The sequence below is a fragment of the Phoxinus phoxinus genome, assembly GCF_949152265.1.
Source record: "Phoxinus phoxinus genome assembly, chromosome: 5".
Lineage (NCBI taxonomy): Eukaryota > Metazoa > Chordata > Actinopteri > Cypriniformes > Leuciscidae > Phoxinus > Phoxinus phoxinus.
In genome coordinates, this window is record NC_136880.1 from 36,208,216 (window position 1) to 36,227,687 (window position 19,472).

Here is a 19,472-nt window from a genome sequence, read left to right on the forward strand (position 1 = left end):
AAAAAAAAAGAAATTCAGTTCAGCCCTGTATTCGGTTAAGTGTGAGGGACATGAATGTTATAAAAGTGCTTCACAATGGCAGTGAGTCATGTGAAGTGGATTTAAGCAATGCAGTTTTCAGAAAGGTGAGCGTTCAATTATCTGATTCACACACTTCTAAGCTCTCTGCATTGATGATTGACAGCTGAGTGCTTGACTGTGTGTGTGTGTGTGTGTGTGTGTGTGTGTGTGTGTGTGTGTGTGTGTGTGTGTGTGTGTGTGTGTGTGTGTGTGTGTGTGTGTGTGTGTGTGTGTGTGTGTGTGTGTGTGTGTGTGTGTGTGTGTGTGTGTGTGTGTGTGTGTGTGTGTGTGTGTGTGTGTGTGTGTGTGTGTGTGTGTGTGTGTGTGTGTGTGTGTGTGTGTGTGTGTGTGTTGCAGGTGGCAGAGCAGCTGATGACTATAGCCTATGAAAACGGGGTCAACCTCTTTGACACTGCAGAAGTCTACTCAGCTGGGAAGTGAGTTCGGCCTTTGACTTACAGCAAAAGGAGTGGCTGAATTCATCTGGACACCTTTATTACCTTTTCATACCATCTATATTCTAAATATTGCATACTATAGCCTCTTTAATGGATAGTATGGGAATTGGGATTCAGCAGATATGGTAGTCCAGCCTGTAAACTTCATATCCAAACTTCCATCGTGCCAGCTGTTTTATCTAAACCTGTTAGAAGATGCAGAAGGGAATTCACTATGATTGAAACTCACCCACTGATAGCATAATTTCTGTACATATTGTCTGCATTGATGCTTTCGCATTAAATTCACTAAAGGAATTGTGTATTCAGGCTGTGAGGCAAACAGCCACAAATTTAGTATTGAATGCAATTTACATGGGGCAATTCTCTGGTTTGTAGGCCGGTTCTGAGTGCTGAATATAGTGCAGGATACAACAAACTATAGGAACCATGTCTGTGTCATTCCACCACTGTGACCAGCACCAACATTGGCTTTATTTAAAATGCCAAAAGTCTGGATATGTGCCTGGTTGTAATGCTTTTGAGCATCATTTGATAAATGAATGTTGCCATAATCACTATAAAAGTACACTTACATTAATTTTGAATAAGCTTTAAATTTCCTACAGATTTCCGCGGACAGTAACCATTGCTCAAAGTTAACTGTGTCAGGCAAATAGCGCTGACGTTTGTGAAAGTTGCTAATTCTATAATGTAACTGCACACAAAAAGGTGTGTTTCCCCTGAAAAGAATGACAGTAACTTTGTTTAAATATGCATAGCACAGTGCTATAGTGGCTGTTTAGTGAATTCATAAAAAGTTTCATAGAAATTAAAAAAAAAAAAAAAACTATACAAATCCAGCAATAAAATTGTGTGGTGTTTTTTTTCTATTTATATATTATTACAAAGCCCAAAATGTGTCTTTCTTCACAGGGCTGAAATAATCCTAGGAAACATTATCAAGAAGAAATGTTGGAGGTATTTATCTTAGTTTTCTCATTTTATTTATTTAAGGGAGATTTATAAAATATAATCACTTCACACATAATCCATAATCTGTCTGTGTGTGAACAGGAGATCCAGTCTGGTCATCACTACTAAACTGTACTGGGGAGGAAAGTAAGTGGAGTGAATACATCTGTCTGTCTGTCTGTCTGTCTGTCTGTCTGTCTGTCTGTCTGTCTGTCTGTCTGTCTGTCTGTCTGTCTGTCTGTCTGTCTGTCTGTCTGTCTGTCTGTCTGTCTGTCTGTCTGTCTGTCTGTCTGTCTGTCTGTCTGTCTGTCTGTCTGTCTGTCTGTCTGTCTGTCTGTCTGTCTGTCTGTCTGTCTGTCTGTCTGTCTGTCTGTCTGTCTGTCTGTCTGTCTGTCTGTCTGTCTATCTATCTATCTGTCTGTCTGTCTGTCTGTCTGTCTGTCTGTCTGTCTGTCTGTCTACACTATTCATTTTATTAGTAATAACTATACTCTTATTTTCTCCTTAAAAGGCATTTGTCTTTCTTTATTTCATTCTTTCTTTCTTTCTATCTATCTTTCTTTCTTTCTATCTTTCTTTCTTTCTCTAGGGCAGAGACAGAGCGTGGGCTCTCGAGGAAGCACATTATTGAAGGTAGATATTCTTCTTTCTTCTAATCCCCCTGTTGTTTGTAATTGACCTGAACCTTTTTTCTTCTTTTCTTTCTCATTGCCTCCTCCTTTATTGATTTTTTCTCCTTCGCTGCAGTGTGTGGCCTTGTTCCTAATAAAAGCTCAGCACCGACACCAACATTCTCTCTCTCTCTCTCTCTCTCTCTCTCTCTCTCTCTCTCTCTCTCTCTCTCTCTCTCTCTCTCTCTCTCTCTCTCTCTCTCTCTCTCTCTCTCTCTAAATGCCTATACAGAGAGCACATGCAAACCAAGATAATGATTCAACATACAATGTGTATATAGACACAGAAACCATTCGCCTTCTACTTTCACTACACTTCCAAATATAAGACTTTGTTTGTTTATGTTTTTCTTACTCCCCCCTTGGCAAGTTTTGCATCTCAAGTAAATTTATCTTTTTTTATATATAGGCTATTTAGATATTTCTTCAGGAAACAATGCCAAAAGGCTGAATAAAACGAAAAATGATTTGTAATTTAAATTAAATTTTACCATAGGCCTATTTATGCGGTAATAGCTCATAATAGACAGCATGTAATTATGTGAAGTGTTTGAGATCGTAAGCTTTATTTGAGTGCCTGATTAAAAGTGGAAATCTACATGGAATAATATTCTGATTTATCACTGCTCTATTACTGTATTCCCATGAGACGGAGGCGGACCACTGATTTTATGAGAGTTAGTTTAATATCTAATGTCATTTCTATCACTTTCAGATTGAAAAAAACTCACTGTTTGTATTTCATTAAACTAATTGAATCGTTTTCGCATACTTCGCTCATCCATTCCCCAGTTATTTTTATCACTCTAGCTTGTGTAGTTTTCCTTCCTGGCACGCGTCTCTCTCTCTCTCGTCCTCGTTAGCTCGTGCTTGTATGACATTGTTTGCTAGAAAGGAACGTCTGTTTATCCTTTAAAAAGCTCCCCGCTAAGAATATCTCCTCCACAAACCCAGAAAATTGTGACTGATTATAGCCGTGGCGGATGCGAGGGCGCACTCGGTGAGCAAGGGCAGATTAATGAGTCTGAGATTGGCTGGATTACAGTGTTTTTGTGATGAATGAGTGTGCGGTTTATCTGTCAGATTAATTTCAGAATGGCAGAGTAATCACGTCAGCGTCTGATCACCTGAAAGCTCGCTGACTTTGTTTCAACACACCTGTGTTTGCTCTCTCTCTCTCTTTCTCTCTCAGCCAAGATTTATTGGCATGGCTGTAAAGATATCGGATTTGCCAATGCTTTAAGTACTTACACATAGGTGTATAAAATAAGAAAATGTTATTTTAAAAGAAAAGCTAAAATGGAACGTAGCATAAATGTGTTCGGAGGTGGAGGAGTGACCCCAAAAAAGTATTTGGACACTTGCAGCGCTCAAACAAGTTTGAATGCCATTGCATTAAATGTCAAACCAAGTGCATTTATTTAAAAGAAAACCTTTCAAGAACACTTTTCATGCAAAACATTTCACTGAACAGATTTTTGTGAGGGTCTAAATGAAAAAAAAAAAGAGACTTCTGTCAAAAACAAAAAAATCTTACTGACCCCAAACTTTTGGTAATGATAATGTACTTAATTGTCTATAATATTATGTGACATTCATTTTAAGTTTGCATAATGTGTCTTTTTTAGGGCAACTGGGCTATAAATGGGGATAAAACAACATATTTCTGTCGATATGATTGACTTATGATCATTATTTTTGTGTTCCTGAATTTTATACCAATAAATATGCTATATTTTTTTATGACAGATAATAACATAATGGCCGATACATCTGTTAGGGTTGTGTCTTTGTTCTCTGCCTCTCTCTGTGATTCTGAATGGGACAAGGAAGTGACCGTCGGACTGAATCTTTCATCCTTTCTCTTTTTTTCTCTTCCTGTCCTCTTGTGTCTGCAAAGCTGCACTCTTCTAATCTTCTCTCAACTGCTCACCTGCTCCTATTTTTGCTAGTTTCTTCTCTCCTCCCATCCCTCCATCTCTTTTCACACTCCTGGCTGTCATATACAGCTCAAAATGAAGTCCTTTGTCAACTACAAGTTTGTGTCTTCACTTATTATTTTTTCCTATTTTATAGACTAGTTTTCACTGTATGTTGCTCCAAATCTTTTTTTTTCCTTTCACAAAACACAAAAGAATATATTAAGCAGAATTCTTGTGCTTTTTGAGCTTAAAAAAGGACAAAACGCCTCTTCAAAGTATTATAAATGTGGTCCATAAAACTCAGGCATTATTCCAAGTGTTCTGAAGCCATTCAGAAAAAAAAGTGTCTTTCCTGTCGAACATGAACATTCCCCAGACCGTCTTATAGCAGTTTTGGGTGCAGTTTGCTTTCACAAATTAAACTATTTTTAACTATGCAAATTCTCTTAAGAATTTGCATAGTTAAAAATAGTTTAATTTGTGAAAGCAAACTGCACCCAAAACTGCTATAAGACGGTCTGGGGAATGTTCATGTTCGACAGGAAAGACACTTTTTTTTCTGAATGGCTTCAGAACACTCTCTCTCTCTTTCTCTCTCTAGGTCTGAAGGGTTCTTTGCAGAGGTTACAGCTGGAATATGTGGATGTGGTTTTCGCCAATCGCCCTGACACCAACACACCTATGGAGGGTAGGTGAGGCTTGGGCCTCCAAATCACTACGCAGATGCTTCTAGCTTTGCTAGCTCAAATTTGTGCATCACTGCATTTTGAAATATGTTAGAGTTAGAGGCAATCCATAAAGCAATGTATTTAGTATTGTCACAAGAGCAGTAGAGGGCATTAGCATAAACTGTCGGCAGGTTTTCTCTGTAATGGTAGAGCAACAGCTTGAAAAGAGTCTTGCTGAGCAAGTTAGTTCAAGTTGTATTTTATGCATTTGTTTACAATATATAGCTACCTGAAAAAAAAAAAAACATAACCGTAATGGCATAGACTTTTTAAGATAATTCTAGCGCCCCCTTGAGGTTTTGTTAAAACACTGTTTAAAGGTGCAATAAGCAATTTCTGAGAAACACTATTGATATTGAACACACACCTCCCTTCATTGCTCAACACTCAAAATGCATGAACATGCAATGCACAAGTGGATGTCTCTTTACCATAACTGAAGCGAAGCAAAATAATGCTTCATAAAAAATAAAGCGAAGATGAAGAACAAACGACAAGAAAAAGTGTGTGTGTTTGTGTGTGTGTGTGTGTGTGTGTGTAAAACAGTATGATGCTATTTCCATACATCTCTTGAGGCCTTTTTTACCATGCTGTTATCATAATCCAAGTCTAACCAATCTCTCACTCTCTTTCAATTTCTGTGGCACCGCAGTGCTTAGGAAGTCTGCTTCTTACAGACTCGCTCCATCACCAAATCTGTCTTTCTCTGTTTGACTCTCTCTCTCTCTCTCTCTAGGGGGATTATACACAGTTGCCCATGAGGTACAAAGTGTATTTTTAAGATGCTCTTTCCCTATGTGTCTCCAAACTCTAAAACTCTTCGCTTCTCACACTACCGTACATGCACAAAATCATGTTTACTTGCAATCTGAGAACATACCACTTTGAATTGCTTTTATGTGAGGCTTTTTAAATTTTTAGAAATAAAAAACATTGTTTTATTTTAATTTATTTAGTCAGATTTATTTAGCTAACTTCTGTAGACAAATTTGTTAGTAAACCCACACACACCTGATATCTGCCATTGGACTGCTTTAGGATTTTTACTGTCTGCATGAGCGAGTCTTATCAACACGCAAACACATTTTACATCAGGTACAAGCCAGAAAAGTACTGCATAGACTTCCTACAGTGTGAGGATAATCTCAAGAGGACTCTCCATTCATATCAGAGCTTTAGAGGCACTGCTGCGCTTTGCGGTGGGGAAAAGCAGAAGATCTATCAAAGTAAAACGTTTAATCATCATTCTAGACTGGAATGATTTTAATCCAAATTGATGTGCAGTCTGTTCTTGGCACACACAGTTGAATCCTCGTGGGAAGAAAATAGGGTATTTTAATAAAAGAACATTTTGGAACTGAACTGAGAACAAATTTTACTATGGTCTCCCTGGAGAGTTGCTTAAGTGTTTGCCACATGTTGTTGCTAAGCTTTGTGAGAAAGATCATTAATGTAATGCTAGAGCAGATATATTGGTACTGTACGTATATTGGCTTCAAGGAATGTTAAAACACACACACACACATACATAGATGAGGTCATCGAGATTTAATTTTAATGTTAATTTTGGTGCTCTAGACTTTAGTTTTCAGTGCATTAGTGTAAATGGGGTTTTTGTTTGCTTTTTACAAACTAAGGGAAACAATTATTTTCTGTAATAATTAAAAATATGTAATGGATGCTGTTGATAGAGCATAACTTGTATTGAAGCACTGTTGGATACCACACATGCAAACACACACAGTCCTCCATTTAAAGATCTCTTTACAGCATAATGCACTCACGGTCTGTAATATGTGTTGCCTTTTAAACACCAAACACACATCTGTGTTTATTAGTGTTCATCTGATATTGTATGTAGACTAAGCACCAACTGGCTGTTTCCACAAACCTCAAATGACCTGTTTGTGCTCGAGTCATCCATATCAGTCTACTGTAGAGATATTAAAGCCACAAATCAAAATCATAGAGCACTGCCACTATCTGACACACACACACACACACACACACACACACACACACACACACACACACACACACACACACACCCACTCTAAAAAATGCTGTGTTTTTTCAACCCAATTTTGCGTCAAATATGGACAAACCCAAACGTTGGGTTAAAAATTTAATTTAAAAAATGTAACCCAACGGCTGGGTTTGTCCATATTTGACCCAAAATTGGGTTGAAACAACCCAGCATTTTTTAGAGGGCTCACACACACACACACACACACACACACACACACACACACACACACACACACACACACACACACACACACACACACACACATACACACATACGCACACACACACACACACTAAACCATATAGATTTTGGGAGAGAATATTCAAATTGTAAAAACAATTAAAATCATAATGATAGTGTATATGTGTTTTAAACCTAAACTAATACAGTTTTTTTTAATAAACCAAGCAAAATTGTGACTGAGCTTGAAAGGCTGTGATGAGCATGTATTTTTGCTGCTGAACACAAAGGAAGATATTTTGAAGAATGTCAGTAACCAAACAGTTAACTGGTCCCATTGACTTCCATAGTAGGAAAAAAAAATACAATGGGACCAGTTACCTGTTTGGTTACTGACATTTTTCAAAATATCTTCCTTTGTGTTCAGCAGAAGAAATAAATTCATACAGGTTTGAAACCACTTGAGGGTTAGTAAATGATGTGAACTATCCCTTTAATGAATGTAAATGGATGATTTTTTCCTTTTTTTCCTTTTGCCTACAACAAGCATTCAACAGCATGATTTATTTGGAAATTGTAATCAAAATCCACTTGTCTCAAAAATCTGAGGGGACACTTGAGCATGACGCATCTGCACATGCACACTTCAGCCTACGCACTGCAGAACCCCCAGACATTCACATTACATTAGATTAATACTTCAGGCTTATAATGTTTGGATGTTCTGAGAGATCCAGCAGAATTGAGCAAGAGTTCACAGTCTCAAACTATATGATGGTTTGCTGTATAACCATTCATTTTTGTTCTCAGTGGCATGTGCCTCTGGTTTCCTTGTTTTTGTCTTGCTCTCTCTTTTCTTGAGCAGATATATTGTTGTGCTTAGCTGACGTTCACTTTGCTTTTTCTCCTCCATTCTCACCCACACACATTTCTTTTCACTTGTAGAGTTCGTAATGAGCGAGTGGGTGTGGGCTTTCATTTTCATTATGTAGGCTACTGGGGTAAATTTGGCTCTTTTCACCTTCTCTTGCCTCATTTTCCTTCTCATAAGTTATTTTGTTTCTCACATTATGCATTTAGCTGCCCTGGTCTTACAAGATTGGTCCACATTGGACTATGAGCTGCCCACTTAGACAAGAAAATCGATGAGCAACCAGCGTCGATAAAGCAAAGCTAACAGTACTTTTACACCAAACTCAACTCACTATTCAGCTGATCAGCCTATCATCTTTGACCACTGAGAAGAATCACTTAAATGTTGGGGCATAGCACCACAAGACTAGCCTGGGAAAACCCAGACCACTCTCAGTTGTAACTAAGTTAGGGTCTGGCAAAGCTCCATAGACAATTCATTTCCACAGGGGCGTCACCAACGGACGTCGGATAAATCTAAAACCAATCAGAGCGATGATGAATGACATGACGTATGCAGAGCGACGGAGAAACATCTCGAGACTCTCAGCAATTCTCTGTTTGTGTTAACGAAAATGACAATTTTAAATCGCTTGAAACAGACGCGATAGCTGATTCGAACGAGTGATGTTGTGATGTTCCACGGCGGCATCCATCTTTGTAATGTACAAAATCTGCGTCACCGTCTCTGCTCTGTCGTCATCGTGTAAAGCCCGCCCCAATGTTTCTGATTGGTGCCGCGATTTTGACGGATTGGAAATGGGCTTCAATGGGCTCTTTGCCAGACCCACTTGCAGAGCAAATCTAAATTTGCCGGAAGTGGTCTGGGTTTTCCCAGGCTACCACAAGACACAAACTGTTAAAAAATTAAGAAAAAAATTAAGAAAATGGACAAAAAGATGGCGTTACCTGTTAGTGCAGCCAATCTCTTATATCTTATATAAACTAGGTGGACTGATTAATGGCAGCCTATCAGATTTAGCAAGTGTGTTCCAATTTCTCTGCAGAAGTTCAGACAGTCAGTGAACAAAATGTTGGTCCTCAGGCGTGGGATTTGATGAGACTAGGGCAGCCCTGCTACACCACTGTCAGACAAAGAGCTCCCCACAGACATCATTCACTGGTGGCATGTGAAGATGAAACGCAGACTCAGTGGACGCAGAGTAATGGCCACAGTGAAGCGCCTTGAGTCAAAACACTGATGAGACAGAGAAAAGCAGCACTTTGAATATGAAAATCTGAAAGATGAAGCAATAAAGCAGCTTTATTAACTCAATGACGGAGGTTCTTGAGCAAATCATGTACTCGCTGTTCTTGTCCAAAAGCTATAAAGCACCGCTGAAGAGTAGCAGCGGTAAAAGGGCTCCGCTGGTAATGGCGCAGAACAGGATTGTGCCTTGAGGATTTCAGAGCAGATGGTGTTCCTGTCAGCTGCAGAGTGGCGCTCTGTCAAATGTACACACTGATATCATGTGCAAGTATATGACGAAACAAAGACTGTGGGTATTATACATGATACATGATTTTTCTTTTCATTATTATGCATGATCTCATTAGAAATTGTAGGTATTTGCCTATAAAGTGTGGTTGTAGCACCCATACACTACTGTTCATGTTAAAGTTTTGGAAAGAAGTCTCTTATTTCCATAAAGGCTGCATTTATTTGATCAAACAGTTCACATTGTAATAATGTAAAATACAGTAAAACTTTATAATGTGAAATATTATTACAATTTAAATAGGCTAACTGTTTTCTATGTGAATATATTTGAAAATCTAATTTATTCCTGTGACGTCAAAGCTGAATATTCAGCATCATTACTCCAGTCTTCAGTGTCACATGATCCTTCAGAAATCATTCCAATATGCTGATTTAATGCATAAAGAAACATTTTTGATTAAAATAAAATCAATGTTGAAAACAGTTGTGCTGCTTAATATTTTTGAGTAAACCTTGGCACATTTTTCAGGATTCTTTGATTGAAAGTTATAATAACAGCATTCATTTGAATTTGATTTAAAAAATGTTGTAATGTTATAAAAGTATATATTAATCTCCTCAGTGACCCCATTAATTTCTTACCTGACCCCAAACTTTTGAAAAGTACCGTACATTTTCATATGTTTGCATAGACATTGACATATACATTATCAAAGTAGTGAAACTTAAGCATTTTATGTATGAACAACTTGATGATGTGTACAGATATATTTGTTTTAGAATATTGAATTCATGGATTAATTAAAAAACATTCAAAACCATCACATTTATTTTGAACACATTTACAGGTAGGCTACCTAATTTCACATTCATTTGATATGATTAACATTTTCATTATCCTGTGATTTCTTGTGTGGAATTCAACTCACTTTGAAAAATGTACATAATTTTGTCTAACTTTAAATGTAATGAATAAGATTATGTCATCATTCAAACAACAAATTTTACGCTTCTAGATATATATCCATTTTTAGATGTTGTCAATACATGCCTTTCAGCATTTATCAAAATGTAAGCCTACACTAATCTAGGCATTGAGGAAGAGTGTCATTGTGTGGGGAGTCTTTGTGCTGGTGAGATGCTTCTCTGTGAACGTCATTTATGCTTTGGAGTATGGAGAATATTACAAAATGGCTTGCTTCCCACAAATGAAAATGTGTTATCTAAAGAGGAATGATCAGATGTTATTTTTCAACAAAACAATGCTCCTGCCCAAACTGCAAAGACAACCAAGAAGTGGCTTGTGAACAAGTCCATCAGGCTCATGTTTAGACCTGGTCAGAGTCCAGATTTGAACCGTAGGGATTTTTGCTCTCACGTTAAATGATACGAACTGGGAGATATTTTTCAGCTACTCATGAACTGAAGCCATCAATATTGGAACAACACTGACTGAGCTTTTTGTAAAAATCTGTCTGCAAGTTTACCCACATGCTTAAACATTTAAAGAAGACAAAGGGTGCAATTTGTGCAATTCTTGCTAATTTCCTTACCAGTGATTTCTGATTTAAAATAGATAAAGACCATTATAAGACCACTAAATATTTTTCCATTTATGGCTTGGCCCATTTAGGGTTGTTTTTTTTTGGCCAGGAGTGTAAGCTATAAAAAAGGAATGATGGTCTGCACACAGACGGATAGTTAAATTCCTCTTTATTAAACTTCAGACGATAAAAACACAAATGTCCTGACACTGAGCCTTCCCTTAGTGTTCTAAAGTTCAATATGCCCCATCTCCTCTTAAAGACCATCATGCGGACCATTATCCTTATTATAACTCATCGAGTAAAATGGTTAAAAAAGTACTATGAGATGTGAGCATTTTCTTTAGGGTGAAGTTGTATTGCAAGGCATTGTGTGATTCTCTGATGTGCATATGCTTTTAGCACCCAGTTTACTTAAGGAATTATGTAAATCAGACAATAGTGCAAACACAGCCAAGAAAATAGCGCTGAGAGCAATTTGCACTGGACTTTTCTCCAGGTTACAGACTAATTGAATTTTAGGATGCTATTGCTAAACTTTAGGACTACAGCATCAGCTGTGAAAGTTTCTGATATAATGTATGATTAAATAAATTCAATTAAACAAATTCATGTATTAAGAATGAATTATCTACACTCAAAAATAAATTATTGAATAAACATGATCGTATAATTAAACTTAGATTTTCTCCTTCAGTGATTCTGCTTTCCTGTGCTTTGAGTGAATGAGAATACATTTGATTAGTCTAACACAATACAAACATTTTGATTCAATTAGTTGCAAAGAAGTTGCATTGACATATTTCAAAATCATGTTCAATTTACAAATCAATATTGTGATCAAATAAAATATTCAAATCTTTCCAAGTTTACTTGACTTGATTAGATGCATAATGGGTGCTACGATTAAATCATGTTCATTCAACAATTAATTTTTTTGAGTGATGTGTAAATGATAGAACAAATATTTTTCTTTCATTAGGATGTCTAGAACCCTTTGGAATGGATGGCTGTGCTGCTATGCTTGAATATATACAGAGAAGTTTAAAGTTATTGTACTTTGTACAATACAAATTGCTTAGTGAGATATAGAGCCGTTGTGTCAGTTTACTGCTGAAACGCCTCTCGTGTTTAATCCTGTTAAATCAGAAGTCTGTGAAATAGCTTTAGCCCTTCTGCATTATTAGAGTCTATCCTTTGTGGAACGCTGTCAGTTTTGCCAGATCTCACAGGAAAAACAAGCAAACTGTTCTGACAACACATTCTCAAAATAAGCCTCCCAAAACATGGCTAAATAAGCCAGTTTAAAGAGATAGTTCACCCACAAATGAAAATTCTGTCATCATTTACTCACCCTCAAGTTGTTCCAAGCCTGAATTAACAAAATAAAAAGTTCTGCTGAACACAAAATACATTTTGAAGAATATGGGTAACCAAACATTTGACGGGCCTCATTGATTTCCATAGTATCCCATAGTATTTCCATAGGGAAAAAAAACTTGTGTTGTCCTTCTTAGTTCCATACTACCTTTATATCCTTTTTCATGTTCTGGGCATTTGTGTAAAAATGCAAAGTATCATTTTACAAAAAAAAAAAAAGAATTCAAATAATACACATGTACAACTGGACCTGTAAATCAATTAATAAATTATAAGTGCAAAATATTTTCTTTCTGAAAAAACAAGCCCAGTCACTCTGCACAGGGAAAGGATGTAGATAGCGCCCTCTAATGGTGAGCAGACAAAAAAATTGGATCTAGATTCAAGAGGAAACTAATTCCAAAAGCTTGGCTGATATTTTTGTCTGTATGTGTGTTTTAGAGATTGTGAGAGCCATGACGCATGTCATTAACCATGGTATGTCCATGTACTGGGGCACGTCACGCTGGTCAGCTATGGAGATAATGGTGAGTGGAGAGGACAAACTTCTGTGCACTCTTTCCTTAATGCTTCCTTTTGATATTTAAGTCAATCCTGATGATAAAATGATATATAGTCATATTTTATTCATATTAAGCCTGTCATCAATAATGTTTGGTTGTTTTAAGTGGGGGAGTTTTTTATTTATTTTTTATTTTATTTTTTATTCAAGAATTTTCTTTACAATAGTGCTAACACGCATCTCTTAGAAATCAGAACATGTCTAAAATTGTGTATGTTATACAAGTAAATTCTTATCTTGCACAATCATAGGACAATAATAGAAAGAACGAAACAGAGAAAAATATATATATATATATATATAAATCATGGTACATGAAAGTGGGGGAGTTTTTTTTGGAATATTTAATAAGATTGACGTCACACAATAAAAAAAAAAAGGTCAATATCTCAAACGCCATATCTTCGTCTTTGCGGCACAAATAAGCACAAACAAATAACATATTGGGGATTATTTAGTTTTATGGGGTGCCAACTTCACTGAGGTATCAGGAAGCACTGTTTCTGAACTCTCTGTGAAATGCCTGAATTCTGTAGTCTTCCGTTTTCTTCCGGTAATGAACATTTCACAATATTCCTCATTCAAATAATTCCCGCTCAAGGCAAAAGCAAATAAGGACGCAGGCCTGGTTGAGTTGCATTAGTAGTAGTGCGTTGAAACCGGTTAAACTCGTAGTTATGGTAAGGGGCATAACATTTCCCAAACACACTCAAAGCGGTTAACCAATCACAACACACTGGTCAAGCCGATCAGAGCACATTGCGCTTTTCAGAAGGAGGGGCTTAATAGAGACTGGAACTAAACAAAGCGTTACTGACAGACTGGGAGGAGAGGTGCTGCAACAATGTAAAATATGTGAAAAATAATGTGTTTTTCAACATTTAAGCATGAAAACCTATTCTAGTAGACCCCGAAAACAAAATTGAGACTTATGGTTCCCTTTAATAGGGCATAATAGGTCCCTTTTAACAGTATTAATATCATTCTCGTTTGTGTTTGTCACGTCTTTCTCTCCATGTAGGAGGCGTATTCTGTAGCGAGGCAGTTTAATCTGATTCCACCTGTGTGTGAACAGGCCGAGTATCATTTATTTCAGAGGGATAAAGTGGAGATGCAACTGCCAGAGCTTTACCATAAGATTGGTAAAAACAAACACATATTCTACATAAATGCGCACTCATAAACACCCATGATTAACCTTAAAATGGCCTTGAAATTTTATTTAAATATGTCTTGTACCGCAGGTGTTGGAGTAGTGTCCTGGTCTCCTCTGGCCTGTGGCATCATCACAGGAAAATATGAAAATGGCATCCCAGAATCTTCCAGAGCCTCTTTGAAGGTAGGCTACTTTAATCTTGTGTCATGGCAGACATCATTTCCTCAAGACATAAGGATGGATATCTGTTGAGTAAACTGATCCATATCCAACTGAAACAGTGCCAGATTTCTGTGTAAAGATTTATTTTAAGCAACGGAAGAAGAAAACAAGAGTTAAACAGGACAGTCTGTCACTGGATGAAGTGATTTAGGAGCTCATATAGACCTTATGCGGCAGAGAGTGTGCAGCCATCTTTATCATTTTGTCTTTGAACTTTCGTTTTTGCGGTAGCTCTGTAAATTTCTATGGCATCGCTGTTGAATTAGCTGATGAAGTGGATTTACTCATTGTAGAGTTAACGGAAGTTTTCATGAGCATTGTAATGTTTGAAGTGGATGTCATAACAAATGTCAGACCGGGAAGATTTTAAAACGAGCGATTCATTCATAAATCCGTAAGATCTTACCTTCATGTGGTGGAAAGACAGAAACTACACCTTCAGTTAGTATCCAGCGATGAGGGTGGCAGGTCTGTCAGGGCAGGTTTGCTGTGGTTGTCTCACTTTCTCTCTCTCCGTGCAGCCGTATCAGTGGCTGAAGGAGAAGATTCTGAGTGAGGATGGCAGAAAGCAGCAGGCGAAGCTTAAGGAATTGACCCACATTGCTGAGAGGCTCAGCTGTACCCTGACACAACTTGCCATCGGTAGGTCAAAAGAACTTCACTCATTTTCACTTCAACTGTCACAATGTGCCACATATTATCAATGCCAGAGTGACTCAGACTGTTCTGTCATACGCAGTACAGACAGACATGAGTAAAAGGCTGAATTTTCTTTTATGCACATAAGGGCCAAGTAATTAAATATATAAAAGTATAAAATCACCAAGTCTTTAAGTCTTGTTGTTGTTGGAGGCTTATATTTATACGTATTTACCTGTTTTTGAACAAATTAAATGGAACTCAATTTATTTAAACCCCATAAACTTGATCGCTTTATGAACCAAACCCAAACAACAAACCCAAAAACGCTTATAAATGGACATGGCAATGAGGTGCGAAGCAGCCTTGCAAACAGAAACAAAACATGATGCATTTCTATACGGTGGTTTAGTTAAAATTTCAGAACACAACAAGTCTTTGGCCTTTGTAATATTACTTTTGTCAAAAATAGTGGATAGCATACACACTAGACGCCAGACCTTTGATATGGCTACCATGCTGTCAACCATCGCAATTTCGGGAGTGAGTCGTGTTCCGTACACACACACACGGAAGAATAATTTAGGGGATTCACTCCCGTATTTTAAATGTGGTTGGCACTCCTGACACTTTACAGTACATGGCCGTATACTAAAATTACCTAATGAAAAACCAACTTGCCATGCTTTGGTCCATTTGGAAGCCAGTTTTAATATATGTGTTTTTAATAGAAGAACACCCGATCAAAATCCCACCAGCTCAATTGAGAATCCAATGATTCACTGGCTTGAGACTTTCATACATATACTGTAGGACCAAACCCCAGATCTCTCATACATCTATTCTCCGTGTTCCTCTATAGCCTGGTGCCTCCGTAATGAAGGAGTGAGTTCGGTTCTCCTGGGGACCTCCAACCCTGCACAGCTCACTGAAAACCTGGGGGCGATACAGGCAAGAGATTTATCAAAACATCTTAAATACACGGTCACACTGTGAAATCATAAGCTCTGGTGGCCTTCACAGCTCTCTGCTCTTATCTCTTAACACCTTACTTCTGAATCTCACATGGTTCATTTACATTTAAAACATCAAAAACAGGATATTGCTTGATGCTATTTTTATGTGCTATGGCAAACTCTCACACACTGATGGAAGATCCAACTAAAGCCTCAGACAGAAGATGGTTTTACGTGGTTTCTAGCTTGGCGAAATTGTTGGACAACTATTTAGACCAGTGGTTTTCAATCAGGAGTCCTTAGCAAACTTCCAAGGGGGCCTCAATATGATTTAAAATGAAAACAAAACAAGTATTAAATAATTAATAATTAAACATTTAAAAATCAAGATATTTCATATTTTAATTCACCCCCTCAGACCTGAAAAGGTCATGTTTTTAAAAAAAAATCTTAATATTTAATTAGGTAGATATAGTGAATAATATATATATATATTTTAAATCCTTATTCAGTAAATCAGAAACAACTAGAATTGTTGTTGTTGTGGACAATGGGCAATAAAGTCAAAACGGTTGAGAACCACTGATTGAGACCATCTTAAGGGTCTTTCACATTGATCGTGATTAGGCGACGCAATGACACTCTTGAATGAAAACTATAGATCCTTATGGGGATTTTTTTTCTCCGTTCAGTGTCAATTGTTCTCCCTGCCGCCCCGCGATGAAACGGCCCAACCGATTAGATTTTAGTTTTAGATCGCGTGCTTGGAGCCATACAAAAAGGCGAGATTAGTGGTGCTATAGCACATAAAGCAGTTTTAAAAACCAGTGTAAAAACCAAAGAAAAGTATACCGGAGAAGAGAAGAGAAAGGATGTTGAGTTCTTGTTGGTCCTGTCCTAAATATCACACTTCATGTGCACTTGTGGACTTGTGGAAGTGTGGACTCGGCGGAAGATCGCAAGGGCTTAGGGTTCCATCTGGGACAGGGCCGTAATCATTCATGTCTGAGAACAGAGAACTTTTTGATAAATGTTACAGCGACTACAAAAACATAGACAAAAAATACGTTCTGTGGCAAGGAATTGCCGAGAAAATGGGAATCAATGGTGAGTTTAATATCTTAATAAAGTCGTAAGCATTATAGATTGTTTGTGTTTCTGGTGTAGTACCAGAAACTTTATTTATCTTAATTTACTGTTGTATGTTGTGCAGCGGACGAGGTTTAAGGAATAGTTCACAACACAAAAGAAGATATTTTGAAGAATATGGGTAACCAAACCATTGATAGGCTCCATTGACTTCCATAGTATGGGGGAAAAAAATACTATGGAAGTCAATGCGGTCCATCAACTTTTTGGTTACAGATGTTCTTCAAAATATCTTCTTTTGTGTTCAGCAGAAGAAAGAACAACTTTACTTTAAAAGTAAATGATGACAGAATTTTCATTTTTGGGTGAACTGTCCCTTTAAAGCCAAAGGTTCAAATGTGTTAAAGCCTAGTGTGCAAGTATTAAATGCATTTTCGGGCAGTGCCACCTATCGTTCAGGCGTTAATTTGTCGAAGGCAATCAATCGTTTCGCGCTTGGTGTGAAAGTACCGTTCATCGCCGCTTCCCTTCACTTTATCGCGTTTCGCTCAGTGTGAAAGGTCCTTTAGTCAAACTATAGTTCTAGTATATAGCATCTACCATATTCTAAAAACCAGCTTGATCACTTTTAATGAAGTTAACACAAAAATAAAAGGAATCCATAATCTTTTACTCTCATTTACTAAAATAAATAAAAACAAAAAAACATAAAATAAGAAATATATGAATTTTTGATACACATGAGGGTGTGAATGATGAAAGAATTTTGAGTAAATTATTACGTTACTAAAGGTCAATAATGTTTTATTTTTGTGTAATAATTATAAATATGTTATGTTTGTATTCATTGTTTTCAATTAATTTTATTTTATTGGGATTTTTTTTAAATGCACAATAAAATAATAATTATTTGTATATTGTTCGATTTTGTTTAACAATTATAATAGTACATTTTTCAGTGTATTTTTATTTTAATTTAAACAGTTTGATAAACAAAACAACTATTTTAAGTTTAAGTTTGTCAAAAAAGTATTGTCAAAAAAATTACAGTATAATGAATGATGAAAGAATTTTAATTTTGAGTAATAATGACATTGAGCTTTTGATTCTGTTACCTGCATTTTTAATAGTTACATCATATGGATTACATTCTCACTGACAGGTTCTTCCAAAGATCACCACTCAAGTGTCGTCGGACATCGACAAAGTCCTGGGCAACCGTCCCCACAGTAAGAAGGACTTCCATCACTAGGCCTTTCTGTGACCTGTAAGCCTTGAGACTCAGGATCCCGTGCCAGCCCTATTGTGTCGACTCGGCGGGTGTCCACAGTGTGTGATTCCCACCATTGTGTGTCTATGTCAACTTCTTCTGCAGAGAGCCATTGTTACCATTACAGTAGAAATGCTAAAGTGTTATGCATGCTTCTGTTCGACCTAAACCTGAGCTCAACCTTGCATTAAAATCTCTGTGGAGACACACCTGCCTGTGAAGCACAGAAGCTCCTGGACTCCCTCATCCATGGGGTTTTGCATACAGCTGTCCATCGCCCATATGTGCCAAAGTGAACCTGGTCTTGACCCTTGACCTCTGGATATTCATTCTGAAAAGGGGCGAATGACAGGCCCTGCTTACTGTCTATTATAAAAAGTGAGGAAAACACACTGCATATCGCACTGAGAATGTAATGGCAAAGAACTGTGATGTATGGCAGAGCAGCATGTGGAGTTGAACTGTGTAAGATGTGTGCATTAAGTAAAAATGTGTTGGATCAAAAAGCCATCAACAGCCAAGTGGGCTGTTATGATGTTTAAACGTTGTTCCATCCATCGTTGTTAGACTGTGTATGTTCCCTCTGTAATCCCTAAAATTTGTGTCATGTCTAATCTGTTCAATAATTTCTTATTTCTCCATTTTAAATGAACATTATAAAAGAAACTTAGTTTGTTTAAATGCTTTTCCATTGATAAAGTTGATAAACACCGGTTAAAGACTTAAATGCTTGCTGCTGTTTTTGGTAAGTTTTGAACTGCTAAGCAGTACACACTTGAAGCCGGAGAGAGATAAACTGCACAACTACTGTAAGCAAAGTTATGTCCAAGGAGTGACAAAAGGAGTCAAAATGTTTACAAACATGAAAATGAGGAAGCTGTTAATGAATGAATTGTGCAGAGTGCTTTTAACATCAAAATAAAAATGTGCATCTCCAGGTTGTGTTTAATATAATGAATGTTTGAAGTAATTAAGAGTTTTTGTAACCAAATATAAAGTTATTTTGCTGGTTGATGAACATTGACAAAACGTTGACTAGTATCTAAATAACCTGAAAAGTGTGGGCTACAATAAAAAAAACCCGAACCATAACTAATTTAAAGGGTAGAAAACCTAGGGCATAATTGAACGGAGAAAAAAAACTAGGTCACAAGAGGCAGCAGAAAATACCGAACAACATAAACATAACCGGTTGGTCTCCATAGAAGCCACGTCCCTCCCTCAATGTGTTGATGCAACAAGCTCCTCCCACTGATGTTTTCTATTGGATAAACTCCCTGTCAGTTTCAAAATTCGCTT

General features: G+C 37.2%; 1 protein-coding gene across 6 annotated transcripts in view; it reads left to right on the plus strand.

Annotated features, from left to right (window-relative positions):
• The window catches only part of kcnab1b (potassium voltage-gated channel subfamily A regulatory beta subunit 1b), a 49,999-nt gene extending 30,889 nt beyond the window's left edge, over positions 1-19,110 (plus strand). For 3 of the 6 annotated variants that reach the window (XM_079613895.1, XM_079613896.1, XM_079613899.1), the window contains exons 4-14: positions 418-497; positions 1,434-1,478; positions 1,575-1,619; positions 2,062-2,105; positions 4,667-4,753; positions 12,721-12,806; positions 13,863-13,983; positions 14,086-14,180; positions 14,741-14,861; positions 15,721-15,809; positions 18,066-19,110. In XM_079613895.1, coding sequence (XP_079470021.1) covers positions 418-497; positions 1,434-1,478; positions 1,575-1,619; positions 2,062-2,105; positions 4,667-4,753; positions 12,721-12,806; positions 13,863-13,983; positions 14,086-14,180; positions 14,741-14,861; positions 15,721-15,809; positions 18,066-18,155 — 903 coding nt within the window. In that variant the 3' untranslated portion in view covers positions 18,156-19,110. Of the gene's footprint in view, positions 1-417; positions 498-1,433; positions 1,479-1,574; positions 1,620-1,983; positions 2,106-4,666; positions 4,754-12,720; positions 12,807-13,862; positions 13,984-14,085; positions 14,181-14,740; positions 14,862-15,720; positions 15,810-18,065 lie in introns of all 6 variants that reach the window. The other 3 variants (XM_079613894.1, XM_079613898.1, XM_079613897.1) reach the window with 2 other exon arrangements.
• The last annotated feature ends 362 nt before the right edge of the window (positions 19,111-19,472 follow it).